Below are 24,465 nucleotides of genomic sequence, written 5' to 3'. Positions count from 1 at the left end.
GCTCTGTGACTCTCTCATTTGGAAGATGATCTAGGCATGAAGTATCCTCATCTCTGTGCATTGCTGTAACAATGAACAAATGAGATGATCAAAAGCAACTGCGATTTCAGTAGAAATGCTTTTTAAAATTACTTTCATCCATGGGCTTTTACGTTGCATATAAAGTATTACTATACTTTGTCTTATTGCCTGAAAACAAAACAAAACTTGTACCTCTGCTTGGTGCCGGAATACATGTATTTACATGCCAGAAAACATGTAAATTCTATTACATATCCCTAGTATATAATTTTCAACCTGTAACTTGAAGTCATCAATCCCTATGTGTCCCCTCCTTGAGAAACTTTTGCTGTAGTGGCACTGTTTTTGATAAGGCCTGCTTGGATTTCCATTTGTTGTTAGTTTTCAATACTTAGCCAGATTGCCTGTTGTCGATCAGGTGTATGGGGATGATGATTAGATGCATGGAGAGAAAGGAACTAAATGGTGGTGGAGTCACTGAGACCTCGCCCTTGCAGCTCTGTAGGATTGCTGAAATCCAGCAGTAATGCAAGTGAATGAGGACTGCAGCAAGTGGCCGCTGAACCAAAAATCTCCACCACACACCAGACGGACATGAAACCAAGATTTATTAAAATACCCTTAGCATATTTACAAGTGGAAGCCATGAATGCAATTCTCTGGAAGTTCAAAAAAATAGAGTTCTATCTCTTAAAACAAACCAACAGAATATCAATAGATTAGGATAAATATAATCTACTGCAGAGAGAGAATTTCTTTCAATAGACCATCTAATTTTTTCTAACCAATATATATTATGTACAAAAATACACTTGATATAATGATCAAGTAGTGTCAAGAAGGAAAAATATATATACACACATATTTTCATTATGTACAAGTTGCTATTGGTTCCTCCACCTTTTCTTTTTAAAAATAAATACTTCATTTGGTTGCAAATTACATTTACAAATTCAACACATCAACATTTCTCAGTGTTGATAAAATTAAATATGCAAATTAGAAATACATATTATTTTTAACTTAAAGGGCATATACCCAAATCCAGTTAGCTTATTATGCTTAAAAACATACAAGAGCATGTAATAAGAGGTTTCATGTCTTTAAAGTGCCTTCTCCTTTCCAAAGCTGTCTTTATTTTATTGGTTAATTTTCCACCTACAGATTGGCCTAATATTTGAATGGAAAGGCTGTGTTTTACCATGACAGAATAGTAAACTATTCAGGACATGCTTACACATGCTTACACTTTCTATGAGTGCTTTTAAGAGCATAACAGTTACTATTAATCTGAAAATAACCACAAAATGTCAACATCCCAGTTAAGATTGTGGTAGACATTTGAATCATGAGCAGTAGCAAGAATGGAGTGGCAATAAGAAGTCTTACAATTCAAAATGTTTGCACAGAGGTCAATGTGTCCAGCAGCGCAGGAAGCCAAGAGTCTTAGATTGAGCCTTGTCATGGCTGGTGACCTGCTGCGATGGATCAAAAGTGTTCTCTAATTAGATAGTTTAAGAATCTATGAGAAACCAAGAACTAGAACACCCAACCTTTTTAATAAAGTCGAACAAAATGAAAAAACGAAATGCATTTTCCACCTCTTTTATGGATTTTTCCCCTCTTTGCCTGAGTGATGAGGTGATGGCGACATTAACAAGAGGCAGTCTCAGCAGTGTGTCTCACGCAGGCTCCTTGGTGACAGTGGTGCTCTGTCCAAACACTGAAGGCTGGAACACAGAGTGTGAGAGGACTATGTGCTATGCTGCAGAGGTAAAGGGTGTTTGGGTCCACTAGAAGCTGCAAAGGTCCCTTTGGGAGAGAAGGGCTGTGATATGTGAAGGAAGGGGAAGCTGAAGACAAAGTATGGATGGAGGAAAGCTAGATGACACTAGGTGCTGGGATGCTTAGAAGGAACAGTAAGGTCCTTAGGCAAGTGACACTTATAACTGAATCTGAAGCTGGAAGTTACTCAGCTAAGCACAGGCCAGTGTCACTGGAATACCTGCTCTTGCAGGACAGAGTTATAACATGTGGACACTCCTATGTTCGTAATACAAATAGCTTAAATTTCTATTAAAACCTGTCCCTGGTACTATCATGGCCAAAGTTGTGTAAAACACTGCACTGGATTTGTTCACTCTTTCTTCTCCCCTGTTTCCTGGTGTCCCTCTGTCTCAGAAGGTGGACAGGAAACACTGCAAAGGTCTCATGTATCTTAGGAGCCTCCATGATCCCAGGTGGTGCTAAGAAAAAGCAAATCAAGCCAACCCGTAGGTGACTTGAAGTGCCTTACATTTCTGCAGCATCTGACTCATATTAGGATGCTAACTGATTTCAGGGAGCTTCTAAACATGCAGTCCAATGCTTATTTCCCAGGCCAAAACATGATCCCTAAATCAAAGTCTAGGGAGACTGCTTCCCACACTAGTCTGGATTCTAATTCAAAGACAGGAAAAGCCTGTGATGAATTGATGACATGCTTCCACTAAAGGTTCTTAAAGAATACCCAGTGTCTAATTTGTAAACTTTCTGCCTTTCCGAGAGTATCTTAGATTGCTCCCTTAAAGGAAAAATCCTTTTTCCTAAAAGCACATATCCCTCAAAGATGATACACACAGTGGTCAGTAGGACAGGAGGGGCACAGTATTTGTGTCTCAGCAAGTTGTAAAATAGTAGAATGAGAAAAATTCATGATTTTTGGAAGAAACCCATACCTTTAGTTTTCTTTCCCACAAATCCTCTTTGAATCAGTGCAGACAGAACCACTTTAAGAGTTTCTTCTTCATGGGTTTGTTTCCAAGAGTAGTGAATACCTTCTAAAATCTGTGCAGAACCACCAGAGACTGCTGGTCAGACATGAAATACTTAGGTTCTATCTAGAGATGGATGATAGGAAAGGGGGGCTGGAGAAATGGTTCAGGGGTTAGCAGTATTTGTTGCTCTTGCAGAGGATCCAGGTTTGTTCCTAGCACTCACAACTGTTTGGAACTCCAGGCCCAGGAGATGTAACAACCTCCTGCTGGCTTCTACAGACACCAGGCACACAGGCGGTCCACATATATACATGTAGGCAGACAGGCATACACATAAAATAAAAAAAAATGAGTATAACTTTTTTTAAAACGAGGAAAAAGGTATGTGTAGTTCACGAAACATACCTACAATGTATACTAAATGTCTTTTGGCCCGTCAATGGAAAGTAGTATATGATGATTGTTCCTTTTAATATACCATAGATATTAATTACCTTAAAACCCATGCCATCGATTCTCAGAACTGCTCATTTTTGGACATCTATTAGTGATGCTATGGGTGGGCAGAGTAACTTCCCTGGGTGCTCAGTGGTCTATGAGGCTGGTGTTTTGTTTTAGAAGTATGGACTGGGAAAGCTAACTAAGATGAACAATTTAAAGACCTTGTGTTATAAGATGGAAGTTGAAGAAAACTCTGGGCGAGAACAGTGGAGGAGAGCAGGTATGACTTTGGTAAACCTCTGCTGATATATACTTGATTTCTTACTTGCTATAAGATAATACATTGGAAACTCACACTGTTTATTAGATGAGCATTCTCTCTATGACACTTTTATAGCTTCAGAGGTGGAGAGCACAAGGCATTTTAAGGTAACACTCAGCCTAGGTCACATCCCTAATATGCTAGAGCCTGTTTATTCCCTGTCCAGTCCTTGGGATGTTCATTTCTGCCCAAGCATACTGACTCATTTGTACTTTGGCAGCCCAGTGCGATCACGTTTCGCATGAACCATGAAAAATACCGTGGAACCACAGAAGCAGTTGGATCAGCCTCCAGGGGATTCCCTCTATACTTAAGACTAAAAAAAAAAAAGTCAGACAATTATCTGAGGGCAGATGGAGCTTGTAGTATGAAGTATAGTGCACGGAGTATGTAGGCTTGGTCTGTTCCTTAAGGGCAAGCAAGCAAACAAACAAGCTGAAGTTAGCTCAGTCTCCTCTAGACCAAGAATTTGACAGCAAAAATATGGGATAAAGTGTAGGCTTCCTGCGGGCTACAGGCTCAAGGAAAGAGAAAAGCAGAGAAATCACAGGGCCTCGATGGAGCTGGTCAGCCCTGGGGTGTTGGGAGTTGGGCTGAGATGGAGTGAGGAATGGAGACCAGTACGTTCTGCCTAAGGCTTCGTTGGCTTTTTTTGTGTTCTTCTGGTAGAAACCTGTCAGCAGCTGAAGAGACCCAGTCAGTAAGCTACCATGTTAATGGAGTTAATGTCTCCATATTTCCAAGGAACCTGTTAAGTATTCAAACTCCTTCAATGTGATGTAAGGCATTGTCTTGAAACAAATAAGGCCACTGAACTGGCTTCGCATGAAACGTGCTTCAGCTTTTAAATCCACCACTTCCTGGCAAAGGGTTATCTTGAGGGAGTTTGGTAGATTGCCCATCCTTGAGGAGGGAAGTGTAGAATGGAGAATATAATAATGAGAGTTCCTAACAAGGTGTCAACAGCTGACAGGAAAGCAGGGGTGACACAAAATGCGCCTCTTGGTCACATACAGTTGTGTAACTGAGTCTGCTTGCACCTGAATCCAGCTGCCACAAACATTAAGAACACTTGGGTTAAGTCCATAGCAGGAAAGATGCTGAGTTGAGTTTTTGGAGGTGGTTTTCTTTAAGTCAATTCTGTACTGGTCACAGCTTCTAAGCAGCTGGATTGTCTCTTTATATAGCTAGAAGATGAAGATGTATCCAAGGTTATCTGTCTTTGTGAGAGCTAAACATTAATCCATTCTTTTACAGCCCTGTCAGCTGGGGAATATAACTGACTCACCTGCATTTCGGATGTCCTTATTCAGATGAAGTAGCTCAAATGCCTGGAAGTTCATTGCTTTACCCAGTCCACCCTACTGAGCAGCAGCAGCCCTCAAGCCAACACAGTTCAACTATGAATTGTCATATTCATGGTCTCCTGATATTCTGCTCACTTATAACCTCCCCTTAGGAGATTTCATAGGAAGAACACAGACACATACAACTCTAGAACATCACATCATTCTCTACGTGGCTTTTTCTAGACTACGTTTCCCAAGACAATCCCAAACTCTTGAAAATCCATAGTAAAAATGGCCTGGTATAAACTGATGTCTCAGGCGGAGATGGTAGGCTCTTTGCCCCTGCCCACTGGCCATGACAGCCATTCAATTTCACGCATGCTTATTTAGCACTGTTACCACTTTGGATTTGATAATATGTCCCCATTTTGTGATTCAATAACTAAATGTGTTTGTATATTAACAAATCTATAGAAACAGAGGCTTTCCCATCATCTTTTAGTTTTTTCTTTGATAAATACAGGCAAAGGAAAATGAAAATAAAAATCAAAGTAAGTATATACTTCTTGCTAGTGATTTTTAACATAATTTAAACTACCTTGTAAAATGAAATATTTGGGACAAAAGTGTATTTTTAGTTCCCCCCCTCATTTATCTTGCCATATCATGCACCCACTTGTTTTTTTATGATTCATTTTTAGTTTTTAATTATGTGCATATGTGTATGTCTTTGTGTGGTGGCATGCATGACGACTGTGTTTGCGTCTGTGCGTGTGAGTGCAGGTGCCCATGGAGGACAGTGGAGGATGTAAGACTCCCCAATATAGAGTTATGCTTGATTGTGTGCCACTTAGCATGGGCACTAGAAGCCAAACTCTGGTCATCTACAGGAAGGCTTTGTATTCCTGTTGAGCCATCTCTGCAGCATCCTTAACCCAACTGATTTTATCTTTGACTTTTTAAGGGGCAAAGGTAAGTACTACAAAATAAGAGTTAGGATGTTAGGAAACAAAGAGCCCCACCCCCCAATCCCAACACGCAACAGTATGGTCTACTTCCTGACAGCCTGCAGGATCTGCTATGGTCCTGAAGGACCAAAGGAGAGACAATGCCGCCTGTATTGACTCATGAGCATCTTAGAGACCTGAGGTAGCATCAACAGCATGGAAAACCCTCTGTTCCTACTGACCCCACCCACAGGATCCATGCAGATCTCACAGAATGCTGAGACGCTTCCTGTTCCATACACAAGACCACATTTCTCTTTTGCACTTCAGTATTAACAAGGGCACCACGGAATAAAGGATGTCTGCAAGTGGAATCTGCCCTGCTGGTTAAGTCTCTTGCTCTTCCTCATGATGAGGATGATGAGAAACAATAAAAAGCCACAGGAAAAGAACAGTGACATCATGCCCTTCTAGCTATGCTAAGTTCCATATTTGATTGTCTCTTTTGTCCTATCCCTTCCTTTTGAGGAAAACCAGCCATGTGACAATAACTTTCCTTTGAGCCACAGAATGACAGCTAGCACCTGTATGAAAATGGCATTAGTGACTTAAGAGATGCCAGCTACTCCTGCTTCACAAGGTTTGCACTATGGCAGGCTACGGTGCTGCTTTCCTTAGCTTGTGTCTATTAGCAGAGTGTCCCTGAGTGGGGGGTGGGGTGGGGGGCAGATGACAGGTGGGCAGATTCTGGGAAGACACTTAAGGTATCTGGCAAGTTCAAAGGTCCTGGAAAGCTGCTGAGGCAAGAGGCAGGCCCCACATGGCAACCTACAAGATTCTGAGCAACTCTAGACTGTCTCTACCAATAAGAAAGCATGGTCTTTCATTACAGAGAGTCTTAAAAACCACAGTCTTCAATACAACCCTCAGTTCATGCCCAGTCCTCCTTCTTTTCTCACCAGGGAAGTTCACATGGCAGAGGGAAAACAGGCAAGGGCAAGGTGGCTTTTCTCTGTGATGCAAGGACCAGAGTTAGAAGACACCACCTGGCGCTGACAGTCCATACGCATGTTAATATCAACATAAGCATTCTGCTTTCATGTTACTGTAAACAATCTCTTTTCTGCTCATACATTTTTTTTTTTTTTTTTTTTGGACAGCAAATGCCCCCTGGCTACCTTCCTTCATGTGCTCGTGTGTCAAGGTCATGATAAAGGGGAGAGTGGCATTTGCTCTCCTGCCTGGACACTGCTGGGGGTGGTTGGAGAGACCAGGATACAAATCGTAGACTACAGTACAGACCCCATCTGCATGTCTGCATAGCATTCATTTGCTGTCCACCCTGGATTGGAAACCACATGGTCCCTCACCCAAGTAGGTCCTCTTGATCCAAGTCTGTCCTTGCCCCATTTCTATTAGAAGTTGGCACAGAATCCCTACTGGCCTATCTCAATAGCTGATGTTCACTTCCAGCATCATAACTTCTTCTCCAGATTAAGGTTTATGGCTATTATTCTCTTTCCACCCATGTGAAATTTCAATCCTTTCCATTTCATTATATCACCACCACCACCACCACTACCACCATTCTTCTCAAAAATCATTTCCCTAGTCTGGGAGATACACAGTATTAAACCTCTTCAAAATCAGTTCTGGTAAGTTTCAATATTTTTGGTGAAAATGCAATAGAATCTTGGTATAATAGGATAAAAATTAAGATCAATACAAAAACTGTAGTGCGTGAGGAATACGGCTTGGGTTCTCTTGGGGATCACCATAACAGATGTACCTCTTTTCCCATGACAAGGGTATATACTGGAAGGCTTAGAATTTCCACTTTAAATAAAATGTGAAAGGAATGAAATATCTTCTGATCTTATTATTGGGTGGACTTCAGACTTCTGCAAGAAACAATTAAATATTCCTGTAGTATTCCCATACATAGCTTTGCATTGTTCTTGTGGATTGACAAGAGACTTCTCAAAGAAGGCACAGGGGACTTTCTGCAGATGGCCTCAGAAGGAGATGAGCAAATGTCCCTAACTGGTCTTTCAGGAACTCCCCGGTGGCCCTTGTGTCTGCAGGAGTAGTGAGGTGTTGCCTTTCATCTTGTAACTTCCTTCTGTTTTCATCTTAGTTGGTGGTCACGCTGGCTTCCTTCTGACGCAGTCTTTCTTTCTGTTGTTGAAGGAAAAAAGTAGATCCGTTATATTTGATAACGTAAGTTCTCATCGGAAATGCCGAGTATAATTGTACTAAATACCCTAGAAATTAAAGTACTTCTACTGCGTTTGCCTGTGGAATGTCCAGTTACCTGATTCTATCAACCTACCACACAGTGTGGAGAAAGATCTTCCCATTGGCTCCCTACTGCAGTTCCTCATCACAGGGCCCAGACTGTTGGAATTCATTCATGGGAGCAAGAACGGGAGCTGACATGTACTGAACTTCTTGTATGTAATTGGTACTCTATCTGCCTTTTCCAACTTTCCTCAAAATAAACCTGAATTAAGCATGGTCTCGTCATTGGCCTTTTTTCCTTGAAGAGAATGAAGCAAATTAGCTTTACTAAGGTCCTAGGACAATGCTGAGATTTAAATCTCGGCTGCCTCCTTCCCAAAAATATTGAGTTCCTAATCAATTCTGGCTACTGTTTGTATAATGGCTAGTGTTAATTTTCAACTGGACAAATCTGGAATCACATGGGAGACAAGCCTCCTTGCAGATCTGTGAGGGGTTCCATAACCTCTGCTCATACCTGTGACTGATTACCTTGTTAGGATAACTGTAGTAGGAAGACCTGTCCACCATGGGCAGCACCATTCCCTGTGGCAGGCTCCTGGACTATGTAAGAGGGAGACAGTGAGCTGAGCACCAGCATTCACTGCTTTCTGTTTCTTATGTGACCAGATGCCCCCATGATCCTGCTTCTGTGACTTCACCTCCACGACATAACGCAACCTCAAACTGTGAGCCAAAATAAAGCCCTTTTCCCTATAAATTGCTTTTTTCCAGGGTATTTTATCACATCAACAGGAAATGTAACTAAGACAGTGTGTGGAGAATTACTGTGATCTCTACTTTAACACTGGACCCTGGATAGCAACTTTCTCAAACTTAAAAAGACCTAAGGAGGCTGGCTCATTTCCAGTGCAGGGAGGAAAGGTGAGGAGATTCCCCACCTCCATCTGGTCAGCATTTTTGTCATCTGTTTGCCAGGTGACATTAGGCAGACTGCATTTTTGCATCTCTTCTCTCTTAACAACTCCTTGGGGACATCCTGCCTCTTTCTTTAATGGGATGAATGATGGTGACTACTCAGGAACCTTTCAGGAGAAAAGTCCGTGGAGATAAGAGGGAGGGACATGGAGATGCTTATGACAAGCCGCACAGTTAGCTTTATCATATGTGACCTCTGTTGAGTTTGCAGTGGAAACACGTGGGACCATGTTTTGCTCCTTCATGTCTAGTTTTGTTTTTAAACCACATGATATCAGAATGGGAGGAAAGATAGAAATACCCCCGTTTCCTCCCTGCAGCTTGTCCTTTAAATTCACAGACTCTTGGGAGTGCACCCCAGCTATAATGAAAAATCTAGAGGTTACGGTGCAAAAAAAAAAAATGTGGCTTACCAGACTAGCAGTGGGATTGATTTTCTTTGTCTCCACTTTCTTCTCTGATGTCAGTTTGCTGACGGACGCCTGAGCCATTTTCAATCTGAAACAGAAACAGGGGTGGGGGGATGAAAGGACAGGAAGAGAAGAAGAAAAGGGAAGGGGCTGAGTTAGACAGGAATCCTAGTGCAAAGCTCAGTGCTCAGTATTCTGAACACATAACCACGGGGATACATTCTGAGAAACGTGCTGTTGGCTAATCTTGTCACAGTGACACTTAGCCACTGAATAGCTGTAAACCCCAGTGGGCAAGCCCACAACAACAGCTAAAACATAAACCAGTGGGGCACGGTATCATGCGGAATCCTGCGAGTAACTGTAACACACTGGTAAGGATTGGCATGTCTGAACATAACAAATCAAAGAAAAGGCACATTGTAAATATTAACATACCAGTTCCCCCTTTATATCCTTTTTTGGTGGTCTGTTGTAGCCCAGAGTGACATTATCTGAACTGGAATGGTAGCCAGAGGCTTTCCCTAGCCCTTCTGCTATTACATTCTACCTCTGGCTTAACCCGCTCCCCTGCTCAGCCACAGCTCAGTTTTCACTGACGTGCCCACTGAGAGGACCAAGGGGAGGCTGTGCTTTTGTGAACAACAACACGGAAGTTTGGGGTGAAAAGAATTCTGTGTGCATAGGGCACTTTTCAGTACGCTTGGGCCTATTATCTACACAGGAGAGAATGCTGGGACAGTTTCAGAAAATTAAAACTTTGAGAAAGCATATGAACACTGTAAGTATCAAATTCATTAATTCACTGCAACGAAGTAAAAAGACAACCTAAAAACTGGAAAGAAAAACTGTGAATCATAAGATATCTGATATGGAGTTTTTTCCAGAATATATATATATATATATATATATATATATATATATATATGTATATGAATACTTATAACTCAAATAAGATCAATTATGATGACTACCACAATTAATAAATATATTAACTAATATATTTAATTTAATATAAATACATATATTTACACAACAATCTCCATACTTAAAGCTCAAGAGGCAGAGGAGGGGGCAGAAAGATTTTAAGAGCCAGAGGACAAGGACAGCTGGTAATGAGATAGTTCATCTAAACAGACAGACAGACAGACAGACAGACAGACAGACAGACAGACACACAAAGATGTTATTTACTTTAACAAAGAAATATTCTCTCCATACAATGTACAAAGACTCCAGCAAACATTTCTTCAAAAATGACATACAAATAGTCCATAGGTGCAGGAAAAGAATTATAATATCATTAATAGACTCAACACATGTAACTGTATCCAAAGGAGACTGGAAAAGTTATGAAATTATTGAGAGAGCTGATTTTTACAAAAACAGGAGATGAAATGGGGCTGAGTAATATATTAAATAAAATTTCATTTTACATGTATAACACTAATAGTGGTTATTTTTTCAAACTCTTAGAGAATGTGTAATTCTAGGTCAGTGGTTGTCAATATAATATAGTTTTTTTAATAGTTTTAATATAGTTACTCATGCTGTGGTGATCCTCAACCATAAAATTATTTTTGTTGCTACACCATAACTCTAATTTTGCTAGTGTTATGACTCATAATATATAAATATCTGAGTTTTCTGATGGTCTTAGGAGAACAACCCTTGTGAAAGGGGTCATTCAGCCCTAAAGAGATTGCAATCCACACGTTGAGAACTGCTGTTCTAGGTGATGAGGGCACGTGTTTTTACTTTTAATATTTCCCCCAAATTTTAAAACACATTAACACTTTAAAGATTGACTAATTAATAGACATTTAAAATCTAGCATTTTCCTTCAGAATTTCAAATAAAAAGAAATCTGTCCCTTCATAATAATCGTGTACTTGTTATCATCTACAAATGGCTGGGTGGCTTGACTCTGAGAGGGCTTGACACAACTGTTTAGAACACAGATTCACCAATCCAGTCTTCCTGGCCACATGTAGAATATATCCACATTTCAACATGTTGACTGGTGCATCAGAAAAGTTAATTAAAGTGAAACAAAGAGGATTAATATTTTACTGAACCCATAAAGAAATATATTTGCAAAGCTGCCCATAGACAATTGTGATAGATCTGAGTGTCTACACCACATTGCCTACTAAAGCCTCCCATTGGAGGCAACAACTGTGACTATATCTAGCCAAGAACATAATGTATTAAGTGGACCAAATCCAGGTAAGACTGCAATTAATGGAGATGACCATTAGAAGTTTTCCAACGTACGATGATGGATGGAAATGAACCCTTAGCTTGCAGTTTTTTGTTTGCTTGCTTCTTTGTTTTTTTTTCTGGAGGTTTTTTTGTTTTGTTTTGTTTTGTTTTTTCAGCTAGGATTCTGTTCAAAGAACAAGAACTATCTATCCCAGGGTCCTTAACTTGAAGGGAACATTTTAGGCTAATCTTTCATCATTCCTTTCTTCTACCTGTCAGGTCTGGTCCCTGCTTTCAGAATTGGCCTTCCACCTGGCTTCAGCTTAGCATCACCCTCTTACTTCCTGAGTCTCTCGGTGGCCCTTGACCATCTTGACCTCCTTGGGTCATCTGGATATCTCATAATTGAAGCCAGGGAAATGGTTATGTAAATTAAGAAATCACGAGAGAGTGGGAACTAACCCACAATGCTGTCCCCTCTGTGACACTCTACTAGGGACCAGTTACATAAAGTGAATACTTAGTGCGTAGAGTAGATTCTGTAGAAACTGCTTTTAAGGTTCATATACATTACTGTGTTGTGACCATTTTTAACTACTTCCCTATCACACCAGAGTGGAGCTTTTCCATAGTGGGAGACTCATCAGGTACAGTAGGATCAACTCAGTCTGTGGCATCTCGGCACTTCTGTCACATCCTCGGCACAGACCAGTGCTCTCTGCCAACGTCCTGGTACTGCTTGGTTTCCTGGCACTTAGCTCACGTTACCCACCTTTATTACCAGTCTAGACTTTGAAAATCTTGGCGTTTTGGCAAGGAGACTTAAAGAAAGACTGCATGGGAGACAGGACAAGAAGGAATGAGAGCCCAGACCGCTGAAGCAGTGTTAAAATAACCTAGCTCCTTTCAAGGCATCCTACAGATTAAGATGGCCCCAGTTAGTAATGCGGCTTCCTTTCGCCAACACTTTCAAATGATTCCCCGTCAGCAAGAGCGTTGGTCAGAAAATACTTCTGACCAAGGGCCAGAGAGTAAATAGTTCTGTCTTTGGGGTTGTAGATTGTGTTGCAGGTGCTCAAGTCTCTTTCTGTAGTCTAATAATAACGCACACAGGGAAGAAGGGGGCCAGGCAGCACTATGCTCTAATAATCCTCTTTATTCACAAGTGCCGGGAGTAAATCAGATTTGGCTCCTAGGCTCTAATTTCCCAGTCTTTGAACTGAAGTATGTGATTTACAGCCTTTATCATGGCAGCCTAATCTCCTCGCTCCATTCTAAGTTTTAGATTTAAACTCATTTCCATAAGAACATTATGCTAGTTCAGTTTAGATCAATGTTCTTGGATAAGTCACTCCTCTGTTCTCCAAGTCACTCCAACGTTCTTGGATAACTCCTCTGGCCACAATTTCCTCATCCGTTAAATGTGGGTACGAAAGCCGGGCGTGGTGGCGCACGCCTTTAATCCCAGCATTGGAGAGGCAGAGGCAGAGGCAGGTGGATTTCTGAGTTCGAAGCCAGTCTGGTCTACAAAGTGAGTTCCAGGACAGTCAGGGCTATACAGAGAAACCCTGTCTCAAAAACAAAACAAACAAACAAAAAAAAAAGTGGGTACAACAGTACAACTAAATAACATTGTGGATGTGGAAACTAAAAGAAAGGTTGACACATCAGTTGGCTGGTCATGCCCATCCAGTTCAGGAACCATTCTTGTTTAGCTCATTCCCATGTGTTCAAATGCCTTCCATTCTCGTACTACTTGCTTAAGTGCAAAAGTCATGAACTCATCCTTCATCTCTCCTAGCCAGGAGTAATTTTTCTTTTCTCAATGGAAAAAGCACTTTGTGACTCTCTCGAGGTACTTAAGGATTTTCATCTCAGAGTTTGGTGTCTTATTTCTCTTCAGTCACTAGACCCACAAGAGGAGATCAATAGGCCTTCTGTGTACCTGGGACCCTCCGTATTCCAGGATCTATCCCGTGTCTGCACAAGTCAGCTCTAACACATATCTGAGAGGCTGAATGTCTTTCTATTTTAATCAATTTAGAAGTAAAGATTTTGACTTTTGGGGGAAAAATCCAAACATTTAGAAGTCCAGTTTCTATCTACTGATTAGCTCCATGAGTCCTAAATGTGCAAGAGAAAAGGTACTGCAGGCCACCTAACATGTGCTAAGTATTTATACATGCCAACTTAGGTATGCATGCCAGGATCCCTAAAGGTATACATGGTATTTACCCATAAGGAGTGATGTTAGAGGAGTTATGTAACTTTACAGGTTTTCTATCTCATCAAGGAGGTAAAGACATTTTTTTCCCTTTTTGCATTTAACTGGAACTAGGCTAGCTAGACAATTCCTAGTTATACAGATGTTCCACCTCCTCCTTGATTCAGTTGTTTAGGAACTTGTTTTTGATTCTGGCTGAGATGTGGGTTCTATTTTTTGTTTCTGGTCTAAACATTTACTTTAGATTATCACACATAGTTGCTCATGATTGCTGGTAGTTAAAGGAACCTAGATTTCATGTTCAGAGTTATATGCTGAGCCCTCCAAAAGTAATCTTAGATACAGGGGAAAGCATTCCAATGTGAGTATGTTTGAGAAAGAAAAAGTTGTAACTTCAGCACATAAATGCTTTAGCAAAATGTCTGGAAATCCTCCTATCCTTTCTTCTTCCTTTCTGTAATACATACGCTCCCTTGGGAGTCCCTGCAGACTCTAGCAAACTGAAATAGCTGCCAGTGTGTCCTGAGGAAAAGCATACATACAAGAAAGGACATGTGTCTAATGTTCCTGCCTAGCAAAATACTCACAACCTTGGTTTCACACTGGAGCCATCTGGGTAATGAGTTAGAATATAGGCATTGAACAATATGGTGACACATTTGACAGAGAAGACCAGGGACAGCATTTTGATATTATCTCCTTTAGGATTCTCTGAAGCAGAGATGGAATTGTCATTATGTCAAGAAAGATGCAATGTTTCAGTGGGCTTTGAGGATGTTAGATGTCCCTCCTGGTCCGGCATCCATCTTCCACCAGGCTAGATGTTAGACAGCTCTGTCTGCTTGGCCTTGTGGCATTGGTTCAAGTCTTAGGACATCTCTCAGGTATCCACAAAGTATTCTCTCCAGTTTGCTGAATCAAGTTGTTTTTTCATGGTTGGAGGAAACTGAGCTAGTGTCTAGGCACAGTTCTAAATAAGTGACCTTCCACAACTCCCTGAGACCTACGAGGGCTGTGGGAACAGCTACCATTTTATCTTTCTTGACAGAATTTACTCACAAGGTATTTCTGAGTTCTTAATGGTAGAACCACACGTAGCACATGATTAATAGCTATGAAAGTCACTCTGCACTGTCATAAAGAAAGATAAGATGCAAAGCATTACTCCTCAGTGGAAAAGGCAACTTCTTCGCTGAGGCAGCAGATGAGCACATGTCTGACTAGCTTTTGTGTTACCGACAAAGGGAAAGAAGGAAAATTGGAAAAGCCATTGAGGAGAATAGGAAACAAAGCACGGGTCCAACCCATTTGTCACAGGCAGACAGTGGGGCCACACTTAGACACACACACACTTTTAGCTCCATTTTTTTCTTGGGGTCTGACCCTCTCCCTGACCACTATCCTTCTCCCTCTGTACTCATGGCCCCAGGTTCATCTCAGTACGCTTCACAAGACAAGAACACAATGTAGACCCTTAGCTTAGATGACCTGACTATTTCCATTTTAGGATTTCTCCCTTAAAAGTTATTCCATGATGAATTAACCTATGATTTCTACTTCCTGAAATGTGACATTTCCCCTATTCTGTGCCCAAGTAAGGTATCTACTTACAACCCAAGAAGTCATCACATGGCCTGGATTTCAACAGCTACACAAATCAGCCACTTCGTAGCTCTCGAGGGTTATCACTTATAGCACCCAAACACACTTTGACTTGGAGTGATTAATTGCAGAACAAAGGCTGCTTCCGTTGGCAGAGTTTCTTGTCCAGGCCACAGGGGAGTGGAAGTGGCGTGGGGCTAGATGTGCCCTGGAATGCACGATCAGCTAAAGCCAATCACTCTGCACTTGGTAGACATAACACCCTAGTCGACCCAGGGATGAGGTGCAGAGTGAAAGGCACCAGCACCGTACTTCCTCTCCTGGGAGAGGCACTGGGAGGTGGCTTAGGATGAAGGATGCTGTGTCAAGTCTACAGATGACATGAAGAGGGGCAGGCAGCCTCTGGAAGACAATCCCGACTCTGATACTGAAGACAGGCATATGCTTGCAGAAACTGCTGACTCCACTCCACCTTTTGGTTTTGAAACCCCTACCATCTACTTAGTCTCACCAAAGACTAGAAGCGACACAGATTGTTTGTGCAGTAGCCAAAAAAAAAAAAAAAAAAAAAAAAAAAAAAAAATATATATATATATATATATATATATATGTGTGTGTGTGTGTATATGTATATATATACATATACATATACATATATATGTATACGTATATATATTATATAATAAACAATCTCATCATATATATATATGATGTTTAGAGCAGAGAGCCTCCCTGGCACCCCTCAGATCTTACTACCTGGGTAGCCCCCTATTGAATATCTGCCTATGGTGGGAGCAGTCAGAAGTCCCACACATAAGTGCTTTAGAAACATTCTGACTGAGTGAAGACTTACTTTGCATTTCCATCAGTCTCTGCCAAGTTAGAGAAATCGAGTGTAGACAGACACTCTCTAAGGTCTTGCTTTGAGTGCCAAAGGAGTTTGAGATTTGGAACAGCAATAGATCCCGAGGGTTTTCACTGCCTTCTTTTATTTTTTCTTATTGTTTTTTTTTGTTTTTTTTTTTTTTGAAACAAATTGAAAGTGATGCACTCGAAGAACAGAGTTGGGGATTATTTGACTCCCGTAGTTGGGTCTTTCTTGTTCTGGTCATGTCTGTTCCTTTGGACACATTTATTAAGATTGTGTATCTTTGGACACAAATGATGTACATGGGACTTATTTGAGCTATTCTACCAAGAAAATGAAAATAAACTAAGATGTCTCACCAGCCATAGACAGAAAATTTTATAATCGGTTTTTGCCATGGCCAAATAAACATAGCAACTGTGTGTGTGTGTTCAGCATTAATTGAGCATCTGCTGTATATAAGGAAATAGGAGGTGCTACAGAGAAAATAAAAATCATACAGATTTGCATTTAAATTCTTGGGCATACAACTGATTTAAGAAATAGAGTTATTAGTACCAAAATGACTGAAAAATAAATCATAAAATACTCAAGTTGTAGCACAGTGAAATCTCCATAATTTTTCAGAAAAGACAGAACTTCATGGAGGAAGTGGTCTGAAATCACTACATTAAATGTTTAGAACAGTCTCATTCCTGTATGTGTGTCACCTGAGACATAGTGGGTATTTAAGCATGTGTTTCAGTCACTGTCATAATAGATATTTTAAAGCATGTGTTTATGCACTCAACCTTAAATGAGAATATGGGAATACATGAAAACGTGGGGTGTGTTGAACAAATAGAGAAGGCAGTATTTAATCAGTCTGATCCCGGGACCATACTACGCAATTCTTCTATACCATGTGCTAACCACACACCTTTGCAATGTGATCCCCACATACTCTCACTCCACACACCTTTGCAATGCGACCCCTCACATACCCTCACTCCACACACCTTTGCAATATGACCCCCACATACTCTCACTCCACACACCTTTGCAATGTGACCCCTCACATACCCTCACTCCACACACCTTTGCAATGCGACCCCTCACATACCCTCACTCCACACACCTTTGCAATGTGATCCCCACATACTCTCACTCCACACACCTTTGCAATGTGACCCCTTCACATACTCTCACTCCACACACCTTTGCAATGTGACCCCTCACATACTCTCACTCCACACACCTTTGCAATGTGACCCCTCACATACCCTCACTCCACACACCTTTGCAATGTGACCCCCACATACCCTCACTCCACACACCTTTGCAATGCGACCCCCACATACCCTCACTCCACACACCTTTGCAATGNGACCCCCACATACCCTCACTCCACACACCTTTGCAATGCGACCCCCACATACCCTCACTCCACACACCTTTGCAATGTGACCCCCACATACCCTCACTCCACACACCTTTGCAATGTGACCCCCACATACCCTCACTCCCTTCCTTTGTTAAGGAACAGAATCCATCTGTTCTGTCAACATGTAGGGTTTTTTCCCACAGATTTCAGAAAATCAGGGTTTGAGGAGAACTTCAAGATAACCCAAGTCTTGTCATTTCCAAACTTAGCTAAACAGCAACCTCTGGGGAGGTGTTCCCAAATGTTCATGTGCCCTATTCAAGGTAAGCAGAATCAAGACATTTATCAAGCCTTAGTCAAACACAGAACATAGTTTGGAAACTGTTCCTGAGACCACAGGCTTTGGGCACCAATCCCATTGGATCCTGACTCAATAAATGGGCCATTTCTGCAATGCATTTTGTTGATCCCAAGGGTCTCCCTAATTAGGAAGCCAGTGATCTCAAATATCTGCCCTTTGCTTCTGTTTCCCCTTCAAGTCTACTGGAGGTGGCCTTTTGTAGATTCATGATGCTCCCAAAGTCAAAGTCCTCTCTATTTCCACATTTTCCTAAGATCATTTTCTTCCCCACAATCACAAGGAATCTTTAATGCCCATTTAATAACATTTGCCTATACTAAGAGGCCTTTTCCATGTATGTATTGGGCTCTGTGCCAGTAATAATAATTGGGCTATTGTGCCACCACAAGCACAATAGAGAACAGGATTATATCCTGGAGACCAGAGGAAGAAGATAAGAAATTAAACTATATTAAGGTAATATGAATTAAATGCTGAAAGAAGGTGTGATGGGTATTCTTGGTTGTCAAGTTGACTGGAATTAACTAAAGCCCAGGTTGTGGTGTTCGCCTGGATCATATGAGGTGGGAAGACCCACCCTAAATCCAGATCTTTTGAGGTAGGAAGATCCACCTTAGATCTGAGCCACACCTTCTGGTGGCAGCTTATATAAAAGATGTGGAGGAAGAAGGCTCTTATTTTTTTGCCAGCAAGTTCATTGACATTAGAACCTACCTCTTCAGAATTGTGTTGTATGTTAAATAAAGGCTGTCTGAGACGCTCAGCCTCATGAGCTAAACAACTACTGGACTTTTTGATTTTCCATCCAGAGACAGACACTGTTGGAATAGTAGGGCCATAACCTGAGAGCCATGCTAGTAAATTCTATTTGTATGTATGTATGTATGTATGTATGTATGTATGTATGTATGTATGCATGCATGTATGCATGCATGCATGTATCCTATCAGTTCTGTTTCTCTAAAGAATCCTGACTAATACAGATGTTAACAGCATCAGCAGCAATAACATCATCAACAACAAAACCTGGTTACAGACCAGTGGGAAAAAGCAATTGTACTTAGGAAAATTACAAAAGAGTTTTAAAAGAGCTGGTTTTGAAGGATAAGTATGTTTTGATCAACAGGAAGCAGCTGAGAACCATGAAGAGTAAGAAGGCAAGAAAGGGGGCTGGTGAGATGGCTCAGTGGGTAAGAGCACTGACTGTTCTTCCAAAGGTCCTGAGTTCAAATCCCAGCTACCACATGGTGGCTCACAATCATCTGTAATGAGATCTGATGCCCTCTTCTGGTGTGTCTGTAAAGAGCTACAGTGTACTTACATATAATAAATAAATATTAAAAAAAAAAAAGAAGGCAAGAAAGTCCAGGTGTGAGAAACAGCAGGATCACTGCAGTAGGTGCAGAGGGGGAGCTACAGAGAAGGGGCAGCAACGTGAGTGCAGAGTAGGTTCTAGGTTTTTACTTCTGGCTTCTGGAGAAACTGTGATGCTGGCAGATCACTTACTTTCCTGTGCTTATTTTAATATAGCAATAAAACTTCCTTTGCAGGGTTTCGAGAACCCAGAATGGACCAACTATGGCTACGATTCCCTCCCCTTATTTCATCACCACTGGGAAACAGAGCATGTCCAAAGTTATGTAAATGGAACCCTAAGAGATGTCAAGGCAAAAGGAGCAAGCTTGTGGCAGGAGAACAATTAGGATGATGAAGTTCTAATGTGGGGCAGAGCTTCCATAGATATGAGGTGAAGCCCAGTAACCACAGGGCAAACAGAACCAGAAAGGATCAGAAAAGCGATGGAGAAACCGTCTTGGAGTTCTGACAATAAAGTGGATTTCCAGCTCGCTTGGCAGTGCCAAGACAAGGGTACTGTTGTGACTGAAAACTGGACAATCTGTGAGTGGCAGGCCTCTGTTAAGAAGGAATGATCTCTGGTTGGGACATAGTGATTTGCAGAGGAAGGCTGGGAACCCTCTTGAATATGCAATAGGAGATTCAGGCCTAAGCCTTAGAAAATATGTCCAATCTGGGAAGGAAGATTTAGGAGGCCAAGGCAGAAGTGATGGGCAAAACTGTGTATTTCCAGGAAATACTTTACCATATAAATATATGGATTCTTACAGTACTGTAATTACAGTCAATGGGGCATAAGTGGGTGGAGGGGTGACCTTGTTCAGTCTTTGGTCCTACAGCAACAAGACCAGTAGAGATCTCTGGGAACAGCCTTTGGGATCACAGAACCCAGTCTGGATCTATCTGTTATGATCTAAGGCTGTGTCAGTTGCATAACTAACCATAACAGCTTCAAGGGCTATAGTCAAAACAAAACCCTGTTGGTCTTCAGTTGGAGCTAAGAAAACAGGGTAAGTAGCTTTCTGTTCTCCCATGGTGTAAACTATCGCTATGCATATAATGAAATGTCTTCTTTGCATTTGCCCATAACATTTACAGAACTTCTTGTTCACTCCTCATGGGCCCATTACGGGCTTTTTAAATGGTACCTTTAAAGTTTGCTTTGGCTCGGGGTGAAGTATTTGCATGGACATTATTCCTGGAGTCCTGGCTCCCCTGGGTCATATTCACCTTATGCTAATTCATAGCTTACTGTGTGGTTTGTGTGCATGGGTGGGCATATGTGGGGGAAGGTCTGAAGAGATCCTAACTGGTGAAATCTTTTAGAAGCAAGGATCCATGGAACAGACAATTAAACAATTTTAAAAAATGCAGAAAATTTTAGGATATCTTCTTGAAGTTGTTATGCACGTGGTTGGATAATATTTGGATTTAATAGGTGGAAAAGGTATGTACTTTTAAAAGTACATGAAGTTTTTGACTATTATGAGATTCAGATGCTAAAAGTATATGAAGAGGTAAAACCAATGCGAAGCTGCCACTGAGAATGAAATACGGTCTTGGTGAACTGTAACAGTCTGCTTAACATCATGCTGCAGAGACATGAGCCCAGAAATCACTTCTGTGTGTACATCCTTGATTTAAAAAATAAGCCCTTCAAGATGAATATTAGAACTTTGCAATAAACCACAAAACTGGGAGAGTGATATTGTGTCTGTCAAAGCCTGGAGGGCAGTGTCAACCCTTCTTGTCCCAAATCTTGTCCCAATCATGTATCAGATGTTTGGTTTGAAACAGTTTCCAGTGTCATCCTTATTAAGCTCAAGCAAAAGGGAGGACAGTTATCTCAAAAGTGCACTGGTTTTAGAATACCAGAGAAGTCGCCTCCAGAATCATAATGATTTCAAGCTAGAAGAGACCAGAGTTAATGCCTAGTTCCTGCTTCATCCCAAGACTCCCACTTTATGGGTTCCCTACGCAGTGAGCATCTGGCCTAAAATTGCACAGCAAATTAATGGCAAAGTGAAGGGGAGACATTTTGAGAACTGACCTCTGTCTAGAGGTCCCTTTCATACTACTGAGCACTGTTTGTACTCTGAAGGGATAGGAGAAGGAACCAGCAGGCTTCACTGGGGGAATTAATGTCACTACTGGAGGAATTAATGTCACACAATGATAGAGAGGAAACCTTCTGGGTTTGTGCTTAGACATGGGAACATGCTCTTTTGCCTAATACTTGCTTAAATGTTGAAGAAAATTTAAAGCCATTAATATACTACTATGTAGTAAATTGCTTTTCTAATGGCACAGCTAATATGAGGATAAACCATGTCCCCAGGAAATTCTCTCTCTCCTCTTACCCACAGGGTTTCATTTACTATTTAATGGCATAGCAACATTGAGCATTTTAATACAACATTTAGAGAATACTCTAGCTTTACAGCTTTATAGCTTTATAATTAGCTTGCTATGGAGGCACATGGGTCTAAATGTTGTACCAGCCTAATGCATATTCATGAAATCTGCACTAAGCAGAACAATAAGTAAATATTCTGTTACCTAAAATTAACCTCAAGTGGCTTAAAGCAGTCGAATACTTTTCATTTGGAAATGGGGTTTAAACAAACAACATTTACCTTTGGGTCTTTCTCTTTGAAAACACTATTACTGATTACTTTTTTCCAGTAACTTCTTGGATTTCAATTGGCCTTCAGACACATTTACAAATCACGTGATCTTAATTTCTTGTGATGAGATACCAAACCACATTTTTCCTCCAGCGGTTACATGATATCAACCTTTCATTTGGCTATGGACTTTGTTAGAATGCTTTTGAAGAATTCTGGTGAATGATGTTATATTGCTTCACTGCATTTAGTGTTACAGAGATTTAATATGTTTCTGGGAAAACTGTAGTTAAAAATATAAATATCAAATATCATTAAATAAGTGTCAAAGCAAAGCAATTATATTACTTCTAATTTCATTATAACAAGTCAACTTAAGTTAGTTCGCTTATTTTACACTAATGAATAATGCCACTTAAGAGCCTAAAAGCTAAATTCCTTATCATGAAAAAAAATTTAAAAATAAACCCTGCATAATAGGAAAATCCTGGATAATCAATTGAATTGGTTGAATGGATGTGCTAAGATGTCTTTAATGGTGGAGTTTTCTAAGCATGCTGCTTCCAAAAATCTTCCCCAAACTTAAAGTTCAGAGATGTTTTACACTGACCCTTCCCTGGTGATCCATCTCCCCAGAGCAGAGCTGCAATGAAGAGACCCCGGAAACTGCTAAATGATCACTGAAGGCTTTGGGGAAGTCATGACCCTGGGGAGGTGCCGCTTTACAGAGTGTGAAGCAAGCAATTCCCCAGCCGTACCCAGGAAGCAGTGCTATGAACACACAGGCTGGGAATCAGAGAAAAGGTCACTCTGAAAGATGACAGGGCGGGCGCCACCTCAGCGGACCCATAGATAGCGAATGTGGGGGCAGGGTGTGATACAATTTAAGATTTCTACAGGATTTTTTTTTTGGTTTTGTTTTTGTTTAAAAACAAACAAACAAAAAACAATGAGCACTTAATCACCTTCTCTGCTTTTGCTTCTTTGTTCTGGGCCATTTTTAGGGCTCCAGAGACAACTCATTAAGAACTACCCTCAAAATCTGAGAAGAAAATTCCCAAGCAAAGACTGTACGTGTGTTCAGAACGGCCTGCAGCCCAGCAGACTGGTGAGGGTGTGGAGATGGAGTGGCCTGGTAATGAACCAGAAGTCCACATTAGCTCAAGGAAAAAAGCACCGCTCTTCTAGCCTCAGAAAGACTTGATCCTCTGGAGGTTAATTTAGGTTACATTACCATAGGTGAGAATGCAGACTGGGTACGTTTTTCAGGATTTTTTTTTTCTCCATATGTTCAACAAGCTACTTTCTCAATGTCTGCTAATTTTTAAATTCTTAACACCTAGCAGTTCACATTTATCGTAAGACTTCTTTGTGCACGCTAAGTATCTATGCCATAATGGTCCAGGTGGCGTAACTGTCCAAGGCAAAACTTCAAATGCTTGTGTCTCCGTGTTGTCACCAGGAGAGTCCTCTCTACTCACTGTGACATACAGTGACGTGTCAGTCACAGTCACCTTGCTGTGCTGAATGTCAGCTGTCTCTGCTTTCCTTTATCTGCATCATGAGTTGCCCGATTTTATACATTTAAAATGTCTTTCTTTTTCAGATGGAGTCTCAGTACAAACCCAGGATGTCCTCAAAACTCACGCTCCTCTTGCCTCTGCCTCCTGTGGCCTGGGACTATAGCCATGGACCTCTACACACTGCCTGACTGCACTCAGTCTTAATTCTCTTGTTCCTGAAGGTATCATTGGGATGATGATAAATAGACTTCAGAAAAAAATAATTTTGAGGCAATGTCTCATGCTGTATGCCAGGCTTGCTTGGAACCCACTTTCTATTCTAGGCTGGCCTTGAATTCACAGCCATTTCCTTCCCTAGACTTCTAGGTGCTAGGACTGTAGGTATGGCCATTCACACCCAGCCCAGATGAAAAAGAATTTTAACTTAATTTAGAAAAAAAAAAAATAGGGGTTGGGTTCTTTCTTTAAAAAAAAAAATCCTTGAGAAATATTTAGAGATTTAATAATATTGAATCAAAATCTCTAAATCTTCATCTGGATAAGAGCAATATAAAGCATAACATATGTTAGTGTACATTGTCTTCATATAGAAATGCCCTCAAATACAGCAGGTTTTGCAAATTAGAGGACAAGTATACTTACTGTGGGGTTTTGTGTCTCAGGGTTTATGGCAGTGGACCGTCTCTTTCACTTTGACTTTGTACAACCCTCTTTTCCTTTCTCTAGCCTCTTGAACAACAACAGTCTCAATCCTGCTCCTCAGGAGTTAGAGATAAGACCTGTTTACAGTTCCAATCCTTTATGGGTTATTCATGGCAGCCTTGAATGCTACAGTTAAACAGAAATGCTTTCTTTCTGAAAAGCAGGGCTAAAGTCTCTCTCTCTCTCTCTCTCTCTCTCTCTCTCTCTCTCTCTCTCTCTCTCTCTCTCT

General features: G+C 41.0%; 1 protein-coding gene across 4 annotated transcripts in view; it reads right to left on the bottom strand.

Annotated features, from left to right (window-relative positions):
• Nucleotides 1-617: 617 nt before the first annotated feature.
• Fmn1 (formin 1) overlaps nucleotides 618-24,465 on the bottom strand; it is a 373,383-nt gene continuing 349,535 nt past the window's right edge. For all 4 annotated transcript variants that reach the window (XM_021193752.2, XM_021193753.2, XM_021193754.2 and 1 more), the window contains 2 exons: nucleotides 9,409-9,493; nucleotides 618-7,954 (listed from right to left, as the gene is read on the bottom strand). In XM_021193752.2, the coding sequence (XP_021049411.1) occupies nucleotides 7,910-7,954; nucleotides 9,409-9,493 (130 nt within the window). In that variant the 3' untranslated portion in view covers nucleotides 618-7,909. The remainder of the gene's footprint in view (nucleotides 7,955-9,408; nucleotides 9,494-24,465) is intronic.

Source organism: Mus pahari, chromosome 3 (genome assembly GCF_900095145.1).
Source record: "Mus pahari chromosome 3, PAHARI_EIJ_v1.1, whole genome shotgun sequence".
In the NCBI taxonomy this organism is placed as follows: Eukaryota; Metazoa; Chordata; class Mammalia; order Rodentia; family Muridae; genus Mus; species Mus pahari.
The sequence above is the reverse complement of the archived record's forward strand: the minus strand, read 5'-3'. Positions and strand labels throughout refer to the sequence as shown.